Below are 21961 nucleotides of genomic sequence, written 5' to 3'. Positions count from 1 at the left end.
GTAGTATCTGTTCTTCAGATGCTGCACTTCCATTTCTTGTTCTCTTTCGGTGGAGGAGAAATCCTTCACGACTGAGACAATTTTTATTTTTGTACCTTTTCTCCACGTTAAAAAACGACCCTGGTGTCTAACTCTGTCCCGTGGGGAGGCATAGTAAATAGGTACTCAACAGAGAAAGTCTTTGTTTTTTTTATTTCCTTCATATTAAAAGTTGTAGGTGACATTTTTTTATGAACAAACAATATAAAAATAATGTTTAATAACATTTTTCCGTTTTTTATCCTCACTCATATTAAAAGTGGTTTAATTATTTTTCAATAAAAAATATTTGATTTTTTTTTATTGAACCAAAAATATTTAATAAATGTTAAATAATATTTATTTTTGTTTTTAGCTTTTTTAAAACTCCACTGCAGAGCACTCACTGCAGTACTACTGCAGTAGTGCACTCACTACGTCGTTTGATGTTCTGCATTGAAAAAAATAAGGTGAAGTTTTTATTGGCAAAAATTATTAATAAGTGTTTAACAATAAAAATGTTTTTATTTAACATAATACGTACCCCCCCCCCGAAAAAAAAGAAGCAAAAATTGAAATCACAATAAATGAGAATAATTATTTAAATTTTCTGCGAACTAGCTTTTCCGTTCGCCATGTTAAATGTCGAATCCCATGTGTAAAGCTCATTTCGTTTTAATTAACACATCGTAGAGTCATTTCTTTGTTCATGCAGATTGCCAAACAAAAAGTAAGTATTCCTTGAATTTAATTGCTTTTGGGGGTCCTTCGTTTTTTAATACATGGTCGCGTCCGAACCATTATGTTTCGCTTTTGCTTTTCAAATGCTGTAAAAAGAATTTTCATATTGAAAACGTAAAAATATTAATACTTCTACGGTTTATCGCCGAAAATGGAGACGCTATTTTTTTTGGACACTTCTCGGTAAAATCAGAGGGAGAAATCAGTATTTTAAACTATGACTCTTGTATTATTTTACTTTAAGGCCCGTCTCACGTTCGTATAGAAGAACATGTTTTTTTTTGTAGATTCCAGTGTGCTGAAAAAGAATATGAAAACCGTTTCCGTCGGAAATTTACCGTTTGCATGGTATGAACCTCGGAATGTTGGAAGTACGCGCCAGCGCGCGGAAACATAAGCGAGCTTTTTCAATGGAGGAATCGCGCGCGCACTCGCGTACCTGACGGCTTTTTCATAGAGTTATGTAATGTTTGGCGGAAAATTTCAAAGTAGATGAAAAACAAGAAAAATAAAACTTTGCGGGGAAGGGGGATGTCGGAAAAACCCTTTTTTTTGTGGCGGACAAATCATTTTTTTTTTTGAGAGGGGGGGTGAAGTTGGAATATCATTAATCTCGGAAAGACATTTTTTTTTTTTTTTCAAAACAATTCTTGGTAAATATCCAGATACGCTACTACAGAACACCGACCACTCTAATTTGTTTGTTTTATAGGTAATTGAGGTCGCTGACAACTTACATTATCTCCGTTGTTGGCAAATGTTCCTTGGCGCGTGTAACCGGTGGCTGGGTGGGTGCTATAAACAAATATAACTTCCGGCGCAAATTAAACCCCCCACCCCCACCCACCCCAATATATACGCGGAAGAATATCAATGAAAGAATTTTTCGAAATTTTTGAAATTATTATATTCTAAAATATATTATAGCACTTTTTGGGTGGAAAATTTAAAATTAGCTGAAAAAGAAATAAAACAAGAAAAGGAAAGCACTCGAAGTTGGAGTAGGGAGGGGGGTAATTTATCTTTTTTTTTTTTTACCTGGAACATAGAATTTTCAAATTTTCAAAAAGTAACGCACCGACATTTACCAATTAGAATACCATTTAACATTTTCCGAAGATTTTACTGTGTACATTGGGGGCGCGAGCGGGCGGGGGGGGGTCGGATGTGATGTTATTGAGGTAGGTAGAAGAGTAACTTGCCTTTGGTAACATTTGTTATATATTTGTTTTTTTGAATACTTTTTCATACCTCTGTGGATTGTAAAACAAACCCAATAAAAGTTATTCTTTTACTTAACTGAATAAGTGGTTTATGTGTTTTAACACATTTAAAAGCGTGGTCATTGTTGGTCATTCTTTTTCAAAGAATTTATTGTTTACAAATATTCTTTTCCTTTCCGTAATTAAAAATTTATGTTTTCGAAATAATAACAAAAAAAAATGAATACCATATGTTAATAAGTTAATTGACGAACGATTTGTTAACAGATTTTTTGTGTAGGTTTCGGCACAAAACATCTCATGTTTACATGTGGTTATCACTACTTTTATCTCCTTGTGGAATAAGTTTTTATCCAATTCTTTTCAAATTTAAGGACAAAAGAAATTAATTATTCGCTATTAAATTGCGTTCAAACACAGTTTCTATCTTTACTTAACTTTGTGCTACAAAGCGTTAATTTTGAGATATTTTATTTGCAACTGAACTCCAATCTCTGGTCTCCCCTCGCCAATCTTTCAGGAAAAACACCCGCCTAGCTGAATCCACTGTGAAAAATTTCCCCCACTCTATATCTGTGCCTAAATCAAAATGCGGATTCCATGAACAAAGCTTCTTTCTTAGAACTGCACGCCCGTGGAACTCTGTTCCGTCTGCCTGCTTCCCACCGGACTGCAACTTGGATGTGTTCAAGTTCAACGTTAACAAATTCCTAATGAACCGCCTCCTTAAGTAAACACTTCATCAAATCTCCACACTAATGTAATGTACTTGCAATAACCCTTATCCCTGAGTGGCTTCCGGGCCTTGATAAGTGGTGATCACTGTGTGTAAAAAAAAAAAAAAACCCTTAAAAACCAAGAATAGCAAAAAAATTTAAAAAAAGACAATGTTCATTGCTGGTTATTCTTTTTTGAAAAAATATTGGTAAATGTGTAGTTTAGCGGCATAAATTATTTGACAAACAAAAATTATAAAAACTATTTATTTTCATATAAAACACATTATTAGACCCAAAGGCTGAAATAAAACTCGAAAAAAATTCATTTTTATTATTTTTTCATCATTTTTTAGTAGACTAAATGTATGACATTGAAGGCCGCCATATTGCTTTTAAAATTTGGCCTTTCTAAAGTTTGACAGATTAGCTTTTTTAAGGCTAAATTTGGCCTTTTTTTTACGTTCTTTCAAACCTTGGAAAGGCAAAATTTTAAAAGCAATATAGCGACCTCAAATATCGTACATTTAGTATAATAAAAATGATGAAAAACTAGTAAAAATGAAATTTTTTCTGGTTCTATTTCAACCTGGAATCTAATAATGTGTTTGATCTAAAAATAAATATTTTTTATAATTTTTTGTCTGCCAAATAATTTATGCTGCTAAACTACATATTTGCCAAAATATTCTTTTCCTGTCACTAATTAAAAATGGTACTACTACAATTGCTGAAAATAGAGACGCCAGTTTGGGGGGGGGCACTTGTCGTCAAAATGCGAGGGAGAAATCAGTATTTTAAACTATGACCAAAGCATGAAATAAATAACAGAAAAAAACAAATAATTACTACATAAACACTCCAAACCTCCCTATGTTAAGAACGGCTTTCAGAATAAACACCCTCCTAACCTCGAAAGCTGTTCTTAACATAGAGAGGTTGAAGGAGTTTATACTGCGCAAGGGCACATAGTAATTAGTTATTTCCAGAAGTAATCGTTATCTAGTTTAATTTTTTTATTTATTTCATGCTTCAGTTATAGTTTAAAATACTGATTTCTCCTTCTTATTTTGATGACAGGTGCCCCCCCCAAATGGTGTCTCCATTTTCGGCGATAAACTGCAGTAGTAACTTAAAAACTTATGTTTTCTAAATAAAAAAAACCAAAAAAATGAATACTTTATTTTTGTAAGTTAGTTGATGAACGATTTGTTTAGAGATTTTTTGTGCATGTCACGGCACACAAAAAATTCTCATGCTATTATGCATTTTCACTATTTTTATCTAGCTGCACATACAAAGTTTTTATTGAATTCTTTTCACATTTTAGGACAAAAGAAATTAATATTTTCGCTATTAAATAGCATTTGAACACAGTTTCTATCTTTATTTATCTTTGTACTAGAAAGCATCAACTCTGAGATATTCTAACTTTTGACTGGAAAGACGTACGTGTTGTCTTCAAATTCTATAGCAAAGACAATTCTTTTCTCTAATTAGCTAAAACAACTAGAAACCTCTTCGATGTTGGTTGGTTGTTTTTGTTTTACAGCATATCAACCTTTTTCAGGTTATTTAATGCCGAATCTAGTTATTTTGAGGAACGATTTTTAATGGAGTATATTTGTTTTAGTCGGATTCTATTTAACCCATAGTTGGAACCCTAACAGGTACTACCACTCTGGGTCAGAATGGACCTGGGAGCAATGGCAATTAAAGGGTGGCTCCACACTCCCCAAGACCCGCAAGGTGGGGCCTCACCATCGAATATAGTTTTAGGTTATATCCAGGACCCTCCTCGATGTGTACAAGTTTTGCTTCGAGTATTTATGTGAACGCACCCCGACCGCTTATTTGCAAAAAAGTCATCTACCGTAAGTGGGCATGCTATGCTGGCATGTTTCATCATTAATAGTCGGATTTAAATAGTGATTTCTTTGAATATATAAGTCACAACAAAAATATTAAAATACTATGTCAAAATAAAATTTATTGTTAATCCAGTTATATAAGTTTTATTTTGATGGACATAGGATAAATATACTTATTGATTTAAAGACTATGAGTGTCAAATTAAGTAGGAGTGTGCGCCTTGTTCAGCGCTGAACGTTATGGTGTCTGGTATTGCTACTATGACTGAAGTTGGAAATGATTAAGAAAAAAAATTAAAAAATCGTTTTATTAAAATTATATTTTCTCATGAAGACTTTTCGATAAATGTCTTTACAATTCTATTTTGATAGATTTTTATACAATAAATATATAATATATAAATGGTTTGCTTTTCAAATGGCACTCACCCAGTTTAAACACTTATGAATATGTCATTTTCATTTTCTGTTTTTAATAATAATGTCTTTTTTATTTTTTATAATAAAAATATATACGTTTCATAAAAAGCTTCCCTGTTTTCATTAATTAAATCGAAACATTTCCAATTAAACAATTATGAATATACGTTCTCTTTCATTTGTTTTATTTACTTTTGTTCATAGTTCTTTCCAGAAGTTATTAATATCTAGTTTAATTTTTTTTATTATTTATTTTCTACTTCGGTCATAGTTTAAAATATTGATTTCTCCCTCTGATTCTAATGATAGGTGCCCGAAAAAATGGCGTCTCCATTTTCGGTGATAAACTGGAAAAGTACCAACAGTTTGTTATTTTGTTATGCTAACCCAACGGTCCCAAAATACATGAAGAAAACTAAATAGTATCATGTAATTTAATGTTGCAAACCTGGGTTTTCAGATTTTTTAAAAGTTTCTGCTTACTTTTTGATTGTGTTTCAAAGATTATAACCTAAAGTTAATCTCAAAACAGGAAAAATATATTTTTGCACACACACACACACACACACACACACACAAAATTATATTAAAAAATGTTTTCACAGCAGCTCAGAAAAATCGAAAATTCAGTTAAATTTGAAAGCTAAATTGATTCTAAAAATCCCTTGAAAGATATATCTAATCGAAAAAAAAACCTGGACTCGATTCTCAGCGACACTCTCCACTCTAACCAGGTTCCATCCGGTTCTTGAGAACTCAATGGCTTGACTCTCCCCAAACATCTTAACTCCCGGCCTTATATTATTTCATTTATGCAAATTAATGTGCGATGGAACCTGATGATTTGTCGGCTTCTCATCTCCTATCGCTCGGGTTTCGAGTTCACACATGCAGCCCACCTCCATGACTGCAGTCACACTCAATTTTCACTACACGCTCCCCTGATCTCATGATCATAAACTGGGTAGGGAAGTAGTATTTATCTCCGCTAGACACAGCTAGCGCTCAACACTCCACTAGACACGGCTAGCACTCAACACTCCACTAGACACAACTAGCACTCAGTACTCCGCTAGACACATTTAGCGCACAACACCACTCCGCTAGACACACCTAGCGCTCACTACTCTCCGACAAAGACAGATACTACTTAGCAAAAATGGGGCTACACGGCTAGACACAGAAATTAATTTAAAAAATTCACATTTAAAAATGACTTTACATACAAGTCAACTCAATCGCACTGTAATTCTTTTTAACAGCAACTACTTTTTCTTCAAAAACAAAATCGACTTGAATTGTATTCTCACCAAAATAACTATCGTTCAAAACCGACACCTTTTTTCTCCTTTTCAGCACGACACGATTTCATGTTAAATTCCATATTTGAAAATAACTTTTAAATACATACAAGTCGTCCGAATCACATTTTAAGTTTTTTTAACAGCAACGACTTTTTTCAAACAATAAAATCGAATTGTACTTTTATAAAATAAATCTATCGTTTAAAAACAACACCCTTCTTCCTTGTCAGCACAACAGGATTTCATTTTAAATTCTGCATTGAAATAGGACTTCTATACATACAAGTTGCATTTCAAGTTCTTTTAACAACGATGACGTTTTTCAAACACAATAAAATCCGACTTGAATTGTACTTGAGTAAAATATTTTTCGTTTCAAAACGATAACTTTTTTCTTTTCAATGCAACAGGATTTTCCTCTAAATTCCTCATTGAAAAACGACTTTAATACACACAGGTGGTTTTTTATTTTAACAAATATAAGCGAGTTCCATTCCAAATTCCATGTTTAAAAACGACGACTTTAATACAAGTAGACTGAACTGCATTTCAACACGTACATTTGACGACGATAGTTAAAGATATGCAACAAATCCCACTGGGATTAACAAACGAAAAGACAAAAAAAGTCCGACTCACTTCATATCTTCAACCTTCACAGTTTGACACGACTCATTCAATTCTCTCTTTGACAATGCTTTTCAATTTTCAACGCGACTTTTAATTTTTCAGGTTCGACACGAATCATTTAAAATTTCCCATTTCATCTCGGCCGCATTGGTTCCATATTTAATGCCAAAATAGCTTCTAATAAAAAAAAAACCTGGACGTGATTCTCAGTGACATCTCCGCTCTAACCAGGTTCCATCCGGTTCTCGAGAACTCAACGGCTCGACTCTCCCAAACATCTTAACTCCTGGCCTTATATTATCTCATTTATGCAAATTAATGCGCAATCAAACCTGATGATTTGTTGCCTTCTCGTCTCCCATCACTCAGGTTTTAAGTTCGCACATGCAGCCCACCTCCGTGACTGCAGTCACACTCAATTTTCACTACAATAGATATATGTTTTCTTAACTATTTAAAGAAAATTAGTAAAGTCTTAAGATACTGAATTAAAAAAAAACAGTTTTTACAAGACAAACTGCTTTATCATCCAAAAGTGAGTTTAATAACAGAAACTGTCTTGCAATAAATCTGAACAAACAAAAAGGTGATGCGTAAGTTTTCTATGGAAGCCCAAAACGTCAAAAGTTTAATTTTATTTTTAAATTCATGCAGAAATTGAAACATATACCTTAATTTCTGTATTATAAAAATATTCATTAATATTTTGGTAATGTTTCTTAAATATTTAAAAAAAATAAAATTCTTAGCATCTATGATACTTTATTTTTATTTAAAAAAAAGCAAACATATTTTTTAGTGAATAAAGCTATAACCTTATTAAAGATGTGTTTTGCTTATACAAAATAATATAAGATTTACAAAAACGTAATGGGTTTATAATATTCTGAGACCGTTCATTAATAAATACTTAAAATCTTATTAAATTAGTTGATTTCATGAATTTTGGTGATTAAAAAAAAATACATTTTGGGGATCGGCCATTCATTATGCACGTACCTAGAAAAACCATTAATGCATCAGAAAAGAAAACAGTTTAGAGACCATGGGAATTCAGTTAAAATACACCCGTAATGCTGCTTAAAATGAAGTAAAAAGGGTTATATTGAAAACATGACACATTCATTGTTTAGTTATTAACACTAACGACCCAAAAATACATAAAAAAATGAAGTAAAAAGGGTTAGGAGACTGTAAGTATTCAGATAAAATACACACCTGTGCTAATGTGGATAAAAGACAGTGGCAGCAAAAATGACAGGAAATGCGTGAATGGGCAGACTTTTTTCCATTATGGCGAGCAAATAAATTGGTTTGGTAGGAGAAACTCAGAAAGAATGTCAATGATTCCATGTTTTTTTTTATTGTTAACTTATTCCCTTGCCAAGTATGCGATTACTTCTATAAGGATTATATGAAGGTATGTGAAAAATCAATGGCCGATCTCCAAAATGTATAAACATTTTGACTCCTTTCTTTAATAAAAAATTCACCAAAATTTAGGAAATCAACCAGTTTTTAGTTTTTCTTTATATTTTGTAGCTTTTTAACTATATTTTATTCATTTAAAACAAGTAAATTACTAAAGCAAATTAGTTTGCCTCCCATGCTTTATAGTTACATAATTTCTACTTATTATTAGAGGAGAACCTAGTACCTTCAAATCTGTTAATTTCTTCAGAAAGAGCAAAAGATGCTCATTATTTAATGTAACCATTTGTGGCCGTAGAAATACTTGGTCTTGAACCCAAGTGCATTGTTACCCCTCTCAGTATAATAAACATATGAATCTTGTCAGATCATCCCTAGAAGAAAAATCTGATATAAATCTGGTCTACTGAAACACGGGATGGAAATCTCCTCGGACAACCTTCAAGAGCTGGTGACTCAAACAAATTATCTAGTTTGGAGAATAATAAATGAAAACCGAATGATGTCATATACAGGACTCAACACAGTCCCAAACAATTCCATCTACACAGTGCCAAAATATGTCGTCTACTTGGCCTGACACAATCTTGAAAAACTATGTTGATTCAAACCCAAACTCCTACATTGATTCAAACCTAAAATTCCATTGAAACAACCTGACATGATCCCAAACAACTCCATGGAAATGACTCTACAAATCCAAACACTTACGACAAAGCAACACAACACAATGTCAAACAACTCCATTGAAACAACTCAACATGACATGTTACCAGAGCAACCTTGATAATTACTCTCTAAATAACTCTGGTATCAGTTTTTTATAGCCCTTGGATGAACTCATTTTCGCCGTAGGTAGGTCTGACTAAGGCATTGACACATAATTCTTGAGCGCTGGCTAATCACACTCAAGATCACACAAATGACAATGTTGGATGTTTTTTTCCTGGAAATTCACATTAATGCTGCAGACGCAGGAACTTTATCAATGGTGCTTTTGTCAGTCACATCATTGAACACTTCCTGCTCTGGATCCCTTGGTGCATCATTCTGAGGAGCTTTCTTCATATGGTCATTCATATACCAGCGGGGCTTCATCATCTGAGGAGGTAATTTCATCCTTTGTGTGGTGTGGTGTCTCATTTACCGAGGCTGAGTGTTGGCTATTTTCGTCACTGTACCCATGCTGAACGGTGTAGTATATCTTCCCTGTGGATTCTTCCTCCTTTACAGATGAGTAAGTGGATTGTTGGGCACCACCACATCATCAATATCTTTGACACAGATCCTACACATTTATAGTATATTTGCAGGTGCAATTATAGCATCTTGTCCTTAGGTATAAGGTAGTGCCAAAACACTGCTTCCAAGATCATGCATTGTGTTCTTGTCACAATGCACTTTATTGTGCAATAGGACCTCTCAATTATTTCGTTTCCCAATGGTATGTGGGAACACTAAAATCATATGTGCATGCCTCACATCTGTGTAAACTCAGTAAATCTCTTTCTGGAAAATGCTGCACCATTATCAGTGAGCAACTCAGTTGGCGGCCCCCTTTCACAGAACACAATCTCCAACTGCTTGAGGACTCTAGCAAAATCTTGTTGGTGCAACTGTTTCCTGGTGGCACAGTTTATCAATGTCAGGTAAAATTGAGTGCCAAAATAGGTTATATCCATTATAACCATGCCTAAAGTTTCAAGCACATAAAGCCTACCTGAATTCCGATGCACTGGGGCTGGATTTATAGATTGGCATTCTGTGCAATACGCAACCACTGACTGCACTTCACCTTCAGTTATTACGGGGTTGATTAGCTTTACAATGTACAATGTCCTCTTCACACCTGGATGTCTGATGGCTTGATGGATTGCCTGTATCTTAGAAACATTGTTTTGTGGCTACATCAGACACACGTTCTCTGGGTTCCGTCATTTTACAGATTTTGTTTAACCATCGATGTGGTACCCAAGTAAATTGGTCGGGTCTGTTATCATGAGACTTAACGAGTTCCACATCAATCTTCAGTGCATATCCTGGGGCAAATTCAGAGCATGAAGAGGCGACACTTGATTAACATTTGTCTGGACAATATCATTTATCCACATGCAGAGTCCATTCATAATTAAATTGCTTTGGCTTTTCACTGCACTGCAAGGTGGACACCTCATAGAACAGCATCAAGCTCAGCTAAATTTATATGCTTGTCCTCATACACTGCTCAGAGCCAGCTTGCATCTTCTGCCATAGAACCATTGCTTTCCACAATCACGCCTGCTGTGGCAATGGGACTAACGTCCACTCACACTGTAAAATCTTCTCCACAGCTAAATCAGTCATATTTCACTTGATCGTCTTGGGCTACTCTAAAACAAAAGTCCTCGATCATCCATGCTAGAAGTCTTGCACTTCATCATTCCATCTCATTGTCACAGTGTTTGCCATTCATTTTAAAAATCGCATACATACTCAGGAAATGGTCAGTCAGTTTTCTGCGCACTGAAAATACAATTCAATGCGTAAATCTATTGGGGACTACTGGAAGTTTCCCCTGCTCCTTCTGGACCCATAATCCCAATATGCTGGAGCCAAGTCTCAACTGTTCTGGGGTCGTGTTTGCCAGACCAAACTTATCCAAGTGTTTCTTGAAATGGGTTGCAGAACACACACTCTCATTTACAAAAATGTTGTCTATATAAGAAGACGTAGCTGCATTTATGATCTCATCCTGGCTGAGGACAGCATTAACAATAGCCTGCATTATTAAAATGGCAACGTTGAGCCCAAATTTCAGGTGAATAATATTCTTTGAATAATATTGTTTCAATAATATTGTTGTTCCTTGATCTCCACAACTTTTCTTGCAAATAAATTGGTGTAAGTGTAGCATTGTAATGCTTGCATCTTACTGTCATCATTTCCTTAATTTTTGCAAGTAAACATCCGCATTGGCCATATACATGTCCACCCACTCATTTAGCTCCTGAAAATATATAATGGACTAAAGTTTCTGTTTCTCCTGCACAACAGCCATGAGAGGGATTATACCCTTTGGGGGGCCTGAGTTCTCCCTCTGGATACTACAACAGTCAGCTGTTATCAGTTGCAGTTCTTAAACATATTCCTCATGAATTTTTGCTGCAAGTCTATTTGCCAACATAATTTTTGCTGAGGGTGAATATTCTGCAAGTATATTTGACAACATAATTGGAGGTTGGTCACTAACCCATGTCCAAGAAATGGCCTACTTCCGAGTGTTCTTTTCATGCTCCCTGTAAAAATCAAGCTAAATAATGCTGATGTCATCAAAATTTGTTAAATGTGGAAAAGTTACCTCACTTGTTTATGTTAATGCTCAGCTTTGCAGTAATGTTAATCTGCATCACTCCAATCCTATTCCACAGCAGCTAAGTGTGTTTCCTTACAAAATGATTTATAGACCAGTGACTGCATGCATCCAGTATCAACTAGAGCTTTTTTACGTGGTTGTCCATTGATGCGAACAGTTACAACCAGCAAAGCTTAATTTACAACCGTTTACAGGATGCGATTGGTGCTGAATTCTCACACTTCTCCTGCTTGTTTCCTGGAAAAAATTGAGGAATGTGTCTACACTGCTGGCACCGCTATCACTTATTTCCTCGGGGCTTGACACACACACACACCTCTGCCTGTCTCACTATCCAGTAGACAATCACTTGTCCTATGATTAGGTCCATGCCAATTATAGCACTACTGGGAAGTATCCGTCTCCTTAGGTGTGCTTTCTGTTGATAGAGCAGCTACTGCAACCTGCTCTAGAATTCCAGTGTAATTCTTTAAAATGGCATGAGCGCATGCCAGCACATGTGACAGATCCAGGTTATCCATCCAGGAGGATACTTATAATAGTTCTTCCACATGTTAAGGTAATCCAGCCATGCCAAACAGGAATGCCAGCCTGCACAGTTCTGCCAAAAAATACATTGATTGTTTTACTTGGTTGAAAGCAAGGTGCTGCAAACTGCTTCCATGCAGCAAAAGGATCTAGGCAAAGGCTATGTGCAAGGATTTCTTAACACAATCAAATTTCCTCACTTAATCATTGATACACAGCATACGTGCTGCCTAACGAGCACATCAGGATGAGTCCCTCAATATACTTCACCCCACTCATTTGACATATCAGTTCAACTCTCTTCAGATATTACACTATTGACTGTCTGTATAAACTTTGGGTTGAAGGCCATAATTGTCGGAAAGACTTGTTGCTTCATGAGGGACAAAAAAAAATAATTATCACACATGGGAGCATGAGTGCTACAACCGAACGATAATAAATAGAAAATGAACAATGTCATATACACGGCTCATCACAGTTCCAAACTATTCCATCCACATACTCTGTCATGACACAATTTTTGAGCATTTCCACACATGTTCATTGCAGGTATACTATGCTTACTTTTTCTTTGTCTATTAGCCAGATGCAGAGGTACAATATCAGGAACTCACTAGAAACATCAAGAACTTGGTCTTGTTTCCTAAGACAATGAATGCGATCTTACCATTTTTTTTATCTCTATCACAAACTGATGTTTGCATGCCACATGTTTGGCTGATTGGTGTTGACCATTCTATTCTTTGATAGTTTGAGGGTACAGGTTTGACAGTGTCTGGATGCTGTTTCAGAATGACACTGCAGGAGCCCTAACATTTTAGTAGACAAGACTCAGCTAACAGTCTACTAGTATGACCATATTATGCATCAAAATGATGTGCTTTGCCCACTCTACCTCAAACTTGAACTGTCATATATAATGCCATCCTAAGCAAAAATTAAATGACATCTAAAACAAAAATCTCTCATAAGTTGCAATACGAGTTGTCTGGGGGTGGACATAAGTAACAAAAAAGATTTGAACAATTTTTTCCAAATTACTTTTTATTATCAGGAAAAACATTGTCAAACAGACGTCATCAATAATTTCAGAGTATTACTGAATTTAAAACTAATCTAAGTACAAATATTTTAGAGAAACAAAATCTAAATTGTGCACATTCAAAAATATTTTCATTAAATAGCATGCAGGGCTCTACATTGTGAGTGAAACAGTCACATTTGCGAGTGATTTTTCAAAGAATTGAGAAAAATCTTTATAATTGATATATTCGTCACAGAATGAAGATGTGATATTCTGAAAATCATGTGGGTTTGGCTAGTAAGTTTTCTGTTTGGCTAGTAAAGACAATATTTAGTTGTCAAAGGTCAACTAAAGATAAATTTGTCCGTAGAGCCCTAGCATATCCATTTTTATTACAAAAATGTAGGTACTTCAATTAATGAACTTTTTTATAATCTTCAGAAATATTGAAATTAAGGTATACTTTTTCAATTTTATTAACTATTACAAAACTTTTCTTTTATATAAATAAAAAATAAAACAAAACATTGCATTTCTTGTCTTCTGTACAGTTCCGAATATCAAGAACTCGTTTGTTTTCTAATTGTTGACCAAATTTTTACGAATCTCTCAGTTTTTTGATAATTATGCAATTTTTCTAAAATGATTTTGAAATAAATACTTGAACAAAGCTATCCAAGAACCCAGAGAATATTTCTCACTTAGAAGAACTGAGTGACTTTGAACTGAAGATATGAAGGAAAGCCATAGATCAGCAATTACAAAAACTGCTTTTGTGTAAATCCTAATAAGGCTATGGAACTTGAGAATTTGGACGAAATTTTGAACAGAACCCTTTATTTACTTCATGGGGTAGCATGCACTCATTCCGTCAGCCATGACTGTATAGAAGTCATAATTCACATTCTACGCTGAGAAATCTTCAGGAAAATATCACTTTTACAATTAATTTTTTCCAAATACTCCAACCACTGTGCCATGGGTCCTTTTAGACAGTTCTGGTACTGTAATACATATAGTCATCACAATTAATAATAGTGTTACATACAACTAGAAAAAAGGTTCATACTAGAACTGTTCACAAGAACCCATGACAGAGTGGTTAGAATACTTGGAAAAATCAATTGTAAAGCAATATTTTTCTGGAGGTTCTCTGTGGGCAATTGAAAAATAGAATTGCAAAATACTTAATACCTCTATCCAGTCTTGGCTGATGGAACAAAAGCATACTACCCTGTGAAATAAACAAAGGGGTTTGTTTGAAATTCCATTCTAATTGGCGAGTTTGACAGAAAAATTTCTGAGTTCGATAAGATACACATGAAGAAGGTTGGAGGTTACATCGACTGAAATGTTGTGAAAATGACAATCAAGATGAGAACCATGGTCTGTTAATCAAAATAATACAAAGTACTTTAATGAAATGTGCTCAGATGAACCAGTACTAGTGCTCCTTCAACGTATATACTCCTAACGCCGGAGAAGCAGCAAAATCCCACCTTTACTGTTGCGATCCATAAATGCCAGAGTCTTCTATTCTGATAGTTTCTCCCTCAAACTGCTAGACTTTGGAATTCCCTTAACGTTTCTTGTTTCTATGCCTGTACTAAAATGCAAAAATTTAAATATAACATGAACAGACATATCGTTGCTAAACTCCCTCTGTAGTTTTCTGTATACATGATCCCAATTTGTAAATCCTGACATCAAGGTGGTATGTTTGGGATGAAAAAGATTAATAAACAAGTCAAATATCGATCTTTGCTCATTAAACTACATTGAAAAAGATTAGTTAAAATATTGCAAACGAAACGAGATTATTATAACAGTTTTTTAAGACAATCAATAAAGAATTAGCACTTCTCAAATATTAGAAAGAATTTATTTCTTTTGAAAACTAAATAAGACTTGTAAATATAATTTAAAAACATTACATTTTGGATGTCATTATGAAACGTTTTGTGAAAATTTAGTCAAATATTTATACAAAAGAATCATTTTATTTTATTTAATACAAGGGCTTCTTAATAAAATTGAACTTTATTTTTTCTGAAAATTATTAAAAAAAATGCATCTATACCTTAACATCAAAACTATTTTGTTTACAAAAACACGTATATAATAACCATTAATTTTATTTTTTATTATTTTTCAGACTATGCGGCAATCAATACAAGAAAATTAATGCAAATTAGATAGCATTTCCTGATCATTTATTGGAAAACAAATACATGTCAACTGTGAACGTATTTCCCTTATGCAATAGAAACCCAGCTGGAATAATTTTTGCAACTACATAAGACTTATGGGTGTATATGACACATGCACATATAAGTTCATTTGTCCCCGGACATGTGAATATGACTAATGCATGTGTATTCCCTTTTAATAAATCAACAAAATTTGCTGCTGACTAAAATTATAATGAAATTTTTCTTTGTGAAACTATCAGAATTTTGAGAATCTCTATGCGTCGTTCTTTATCATCTAAATCAGATTTATAAAAACTAATTGAATATAAAATTGATGTTCGATTTCCAACTATCTGCATAGATAGAAGTTCTGTCTTATTTCAACTCCAGAGATACACAAATTAGCTGTCACCAAGAATGGCATACCAGGCATATATTAATATATTATATATTATTGTTTAAAACTAGTAATTATGACACATAAATATCAGTAATATAAACTCATGACTGCCATTCAACAGTTTACTTAATAAAAATACTTACAATACTCGAAATATATGCAAATGATTCGAAATTCTGTTTCTTGGACAAAAACAAATAACTTAAATTATGAAGAAATATAAATAATAAATATTTGTTTTTTAATAAACTATGAATCTGATGCCAAAAAGAACCATATTATCGTGAAATTGTCCTTTTACAGTGAAACACTATGTTGCAACATATGAAAACACATACTGATAAGAAACCATATTCTTGTGAAGCATGTGGTGTTTCGCTTGCTAGGAAATCACATTTGATAACACATATGCGAACACATACTGGAGAGAAACCATATTCTTGTAAAATATGTGGCTTTTCTTCTGCAAGGAAACCTGATTTAGTGACGCATATGCGAACACATACTGGAGAGAAACCTTTTTCGTGTGAAGTATGTGGCTCTTCTTTTGCAAGAAGACAACAGCTGTTAGAACATATGAAAACACATACTGGAGAAAAACCATATTCTTGTAAAGTATGTGGATCTTTTTTTTCCAGAAAATCACATTTGCTGAGACATATACGAACACATACTGGAGAGAAACCATATTCATGTGAAGTATGTGACTCTTGTTTCACAGAGAAACACAATTTGGTCATTCATATGCGAGCACATTCTGGGGAGAAACCACATTCTTGTGAAGTATGTGGTTATTCTTCTGCAAGGAAACCTGATTTGGTGTTGCATATGCGAACACATACTGGCGAGAAACCATATTCTTGTGATGTGTGTGACTCTTCTTTTATAACAAAACGAAGCATGTTGCAACACATCCGAACACATACTGGTGAGAAACCATATTCTTGTGAAGTATGTGGCGTTTCTTTCACAATTAAAACGAATATGGTGCAACATATGCGAACACATACTGGAGAAAAACCATATTCTTGTGAATTATGTGGCTCTTTCTTTGCAAGAAAACAACAGATGTTGCACCATATGCATATACATACTGGAGAGAAACCATATTCTTGTGAAGTATGTGGCTTTTCTCCGTCAAGGAAATATGATTTGGTGACGCATATGCGAACACATACAGGAGAGAAACCATACACTTGTGAAGTATGTGACTCTTCATTTACAATGAAACAAAGCATGTTGCAACATATGAAAACACATACTGGCGAGAAACCATATTCTTGTAAAGTATGTGGTTCCTGCTTTACAACAAAACACAGCATTTTGCAACATATGCGAACACATACTGGAGAGAAACCATATTCTTGTGAAGTCTGTGACTTTTCTACTGCACACAAACACTATTTGATGACACATATGCGAACACATACTGGAGAGAAACCATATTCTTGTGAAGTATGTGGCTTTTGTTCTGCAAGGAAATCCGATTTGGTTACACATATGCGAACACATACTGGAGAGAAGCCATATTCTTGTGATGTATGTGGCTCTTCTTTTGCAAGGAAACAAAATATGCTGCAACATTTGCGAACACATACTGGAGAGAAACCATATTCTTGTAAAGTATGTGCTTCTTCTTTTACGCAGAAACAAAATATGTTGCAACATTTGCGAAAACATACCGGATAGATACAATATTTTTGTTTACTATGTGGCACTTCTTTTACAAAGGTAGACACAGATTTGAGCAATATCAGATAAGCTCCCACAATTTCAATATTAAAAAATGTTTAAATAGTACATCAACATCACGAAACAATATCCAGCAGAACAACCTCCATCACAAAACTGGCCAAATATTGTAGACAAGCTTTACTTACTAATGATACAGAACAAGAAACCAAGATAAGTTTCGAAATGACACTAAGTACACTATTATGATCAAGAGAAGATTCTAATGGCCGCCCAAAGTCAAGTTTAGATGACTAATGCTTTTAAGTTAATGAGTGTTCTCAACAATGACAAGTATAGGTTCTGTGAGAGTGCTACAAGTTTTAAAAAACGAGAAAAAAGATTTCTCTTATTTTTTACAGGAAGACATATCTCTTACATTCAAACACATAGTTTACACAAAATCATTTCTTGTAGCGTATATATTTCACTTATCTTTTCGATATTAGGTATACGTTGCTGCATAGAAACTAGATAAATGCGAACTATGTAACTATGTTTAAACAAATGTAGTATGATGATGCTAAAGCAAAGCTTTATTCTCATAGTAAATTTGATTCATAAACAAATCAGCAGCAAATGTTGCAACACACCCGAACATATCTGCATTTAGTACTGTGTATGCAAAAACGTACTGGAGAGAAAAAAAATTCTTCAGACATGTGTGGATTATTTTTACATCACATGAAAAAAAAATATTTTTGTGGCACGTCTTTTATAAAAATACGATATATTGCAAAATATAAGGAGATTATGGAAAATATTCTAGTTATATTTATTTATTTTCACAATGTTGCAGTTCATGTAAAAAAACGAATATAAGGAAAAGATTTTACTTAATTAGCTTTATTTTCAAGATGATATGGTATCTGTTGATCATATGAAATTGTGATTGATAGGAAATAAAAATAAAAGCTGAAGTATGTTTCACTTTTGCAAAACTCATACTAGTGAAGCACCAGATATTTATATTCGGGAGAGGGGGATGCTGTTTCGTATAAATAATTTAAATCGTTCCAAAGTATCGAAAACTTAAATAAACAAATAACATGTGTAGTGAACTAACAAACTATTTCATTGTTGCTTCTGCTCTTCCGTAAAAAGGTCATATGTTTTCTACCCCTACTGAAAACCCCCCAGATTTTACTTAATTATTTCTAAGTATAATGCTGAATCTTTTTTTTACATTTTGTTAATTGAATCTTTAAACTATTTGAATGTAAAATAAGTTCCTATTAAATTACAGTAGTAAATAATAGTTTTAAAAAAAAAATTGTTTGCCGTGACTCATATCTAGCATATCAATTGATGACGTCACCAGATCATGTGTACATTTTTGGAAAAATTCACATAAAAATGGTAGTGCTTACAGAGCACCGACCGCTTTAAACGCTTGTAACACATGCGAACACACTAAAGAAAACATTCGAATAATCATGAAAAGGTGTTTTTGATTCATAAATAAATCAGCTGTTATTTTACACAAAAATTTATTTGAAGAAATTTTATAAATGCGAACATAAAAGTAAGGAGTGTAAGCCTGCTATAATTTTTAAAGAGAGATTAAGGATTTGTGTCTTTTAAAAAGAAATCAAATCTCTTGCATGTGAACACATATTGTAAACAAAATCATTTCTTGTAACGTATATTTAGCTCATCTTTTACATAGATATATTGTGGTTAGTATGCTGCATAGAACTATATAAATGTAAATTTATTTTTTAAACAGATATATTGCTGATGGTAAAGCAAAGTTTTCTTCTCATAATATATTTGGTTCATTAACAAATCAGCAGCAAATTTTGCAACACATGCTAATACATACATGATCAAAAGTTTATTAAGTTGCATCTGGTGCTGTATATGCGAACGCATACTGGAGAAAAGAACTTGAATGCCTACTAGACACTGTCCTTGAGTGTCTAAGGTCTCTCTGTACAGGGGTTTGTCAGAACAATCTGGCATGAGGATACTTTTCCATAGAAGTAAACCCAGACCAAATATTCAAAATCACATAGTATTAGCAGCCCAAATAAGATCTCCTCACTACGGCTACCCCACAGCTTTTCCGAGGAATGGTGTCCCTTCTCCAAGTGATATTACCTCAAGTAATAGCACGAAGCTGTATACTCCACCAGACTAGATAAATTCATGTCCTGGAATCCAGTAAGACCAAGAGACGAAAATGAAAGATATACTACAACGTATAAAAATGATTAATTGGGGAGAGGAAAATTATGTTCTCAATTTCTTTACTCAGTGCTTGAGAGATAAAGAACTTTAATGGAACATTCGAATATCTATGTATCTCATATAGAGTTCAAGTTTTAGCCCCTGGTTGTTGATTTCTGAGAACTTCGACTGAAGTGAAATAAAACAAAATAAAAAGAGAAAAAAAACATTCTTTTGGTTCTTTTTTACACAAAAATAAATTTTTGTTACATGAAAACCAATAGAATTTTCTTGCACATCTTTTATAAAAACCATAAGTAAGTTATCTGGTGTCTGTAGATTATATGAAAATGTGTTTGATAGGAAGTAAAATGTTAAGTGTATTTAACTTTTGCAAAACTCATACTAGAGAAGCAACACATCTTTATCAGGTATTTTTGCCTTATCTCTTACATGTTACTTACACGTTGCTTGCAACATATGCGAACACATACTTAAAAAATTTTAATAATCATAAAAAAGAATTTTAAAACTGATATGGTGTAGGTGAACTAATACAAACAAGATTGCATTTGTAGCTTAAAGAAATGTTTTGAATTCTAAAAAATATCTCAAAGTTAAATATTTGGAATATTTTTATAAAATAAATTGCTGATGTATATGTTAAAACATTTACGAGAAATAAATTTGAGCTGACATACAAGACGATTTACACATTCTACAAAATTTCATCAATACAAACTATAATTATAAGGCGATATTTTGTATTAAAATTTATTTTTCGTAAAATATACTCTGAAATGTTGATAATTATTTGTAAATCAGTTTGCATTATATTTGTATTTGATGGAAAAATTTTTTCTTATTTCCCTTGTCTTTAATGAAGAAAATATTATTCTGAGACATTATCATTGAAAATACTGTCATTACGCTCGTTCCTCCTAGTATAATTGAGATAATTTAACCAATTGATATACTGAATCTACAGCAAAAGTCAATAAGTATTTGTAACCCAATTTGCATATTATTGATATTAAATAAACAGCGATATTTTATTGCTTTTTATTTAATGTGTATAAAAATAAGTAGCAGATTCTCATGACTTTCATGACATAAATGATGAAGCTACTCGTCAATAGTCAATTCGATGCTGCCATGTTGAATTCGAAAATAAATGTAGGAATATGACTAGTTTTTCGTCATTAGGTACCTTCAAAGTGAACAATAAAATTAACGCCCTTATGTAATATGATGTAAGTTTAATAAAGGATGTCATCATCACAATGATGTAACACTAAAGCAAGAAACCAAAAAAAAAAACTTGATATTTCAATTCTGTGTACGGAAATAATAAAGATCTAATGAAATGTTTAGGGTATTGTCGCCTTTTTCCTAAAATATATTTTCACGTGATCTCTTCCATATTTCAGATTTTTTTAATTGAAATATTGAAGCCAAAGATTCTGTGAATTCATAAAATAAAAAGGTGAACTAAATTCAGGATTATTGTGTCTACGATATATATATATATATATATATATATATATATATATATATATTATATATCTTTCGAATTGCAAAACAAAAGAATTTTGGAAATAGGTAATTTTTACGTGATTTAAATTCTTTTATGTTGAGGTTTAAAAACGAATTTAAAAAAATCCTCACATTTTTCAATATATTCTAATAGAATAAAAACCTAACCTTCCTCACTTGTAAAAACACAACGATCGACTTTGAGCTTTTGATATCTATGGATGATCAGAAATGGAACAAAATACTTTTCTTGCTTTTTGTTAGATTTTCTAATAGTTTTAGTTTTTCAATCAGATTTGTCTAAAATAATTCAGGTTTTATAAATCTTGAAATTGGGAACTACAAGATAATTATTAATAACACCGGCATAATTTCAAAATAACCTAATTTTCTTGAAATTAATTACTGCCACTACAATTTTTTGTATTAAAGAATGTTTTACAGTTATTATTGTTAAAACTTACTTTTAGTGTTGTAAATTATTTTCCCAAAAGTTTAGTTTAAATTATACTTGTATTATTGAAAATTATATTTGATATTTACTCAAGGTTAGAACACTGGAAAGAAAACACGAAATATGAATAAGGTGTAAGAAAGATATATTAACCGAAAACGTTACAAGGATAGGATAAACATTTGCACTACAAATCAGATTCAAACAATTGCACT

General features: G+C 33.1%; 1 protein-coding gene across 1 annotated transcript; it reads left to right on the top strand.

Annotated features, from left to right (window-relative positions):
- The first annotated feature begins 639 nt into the window (after window positions 1–639).
- On the top strand, window positions 640–21226 carry LOC145279128 (uncharacterized). The gene is made up of 2 exons (XM_080130702.1): window positions 640–748; window positions 15417–21226. The coding sequence occupies exon 2, from the start codon at window positions 16166–16168 to the stop codon at window positions 17540–17542; it is 1377 nt and encodes a 458-aa protein (XP_079986828.1). The 5' UTR covers window positions 640–748; window positions 15417–16165; the 3' UTR covers window positions 17543–21226.
- Window positions 21227–21961: the final 735 nt, after the last annotated feature.

Source organism: Euprymna scolopes, chromosome 1, assembly GCF_053919585.1.
Source record: "Euprymna scolopes isolate OS-2025 chromosome 1, ASM5391958v1, whole genome shotgun sequence".
In the NCBI taxonomy this organism is placed as follows: domain Eukaryota; kingdom Metazoa; phylum Mollusca; class Cephalopoda; order Sepiida; family Sepiolidae; genus Euprymna; species Euprymna scolopes.
Note: the sequence above shows the minus strand (reverse complement) of the source record. Positions and strands in the feature narration are given on the sequence as shown.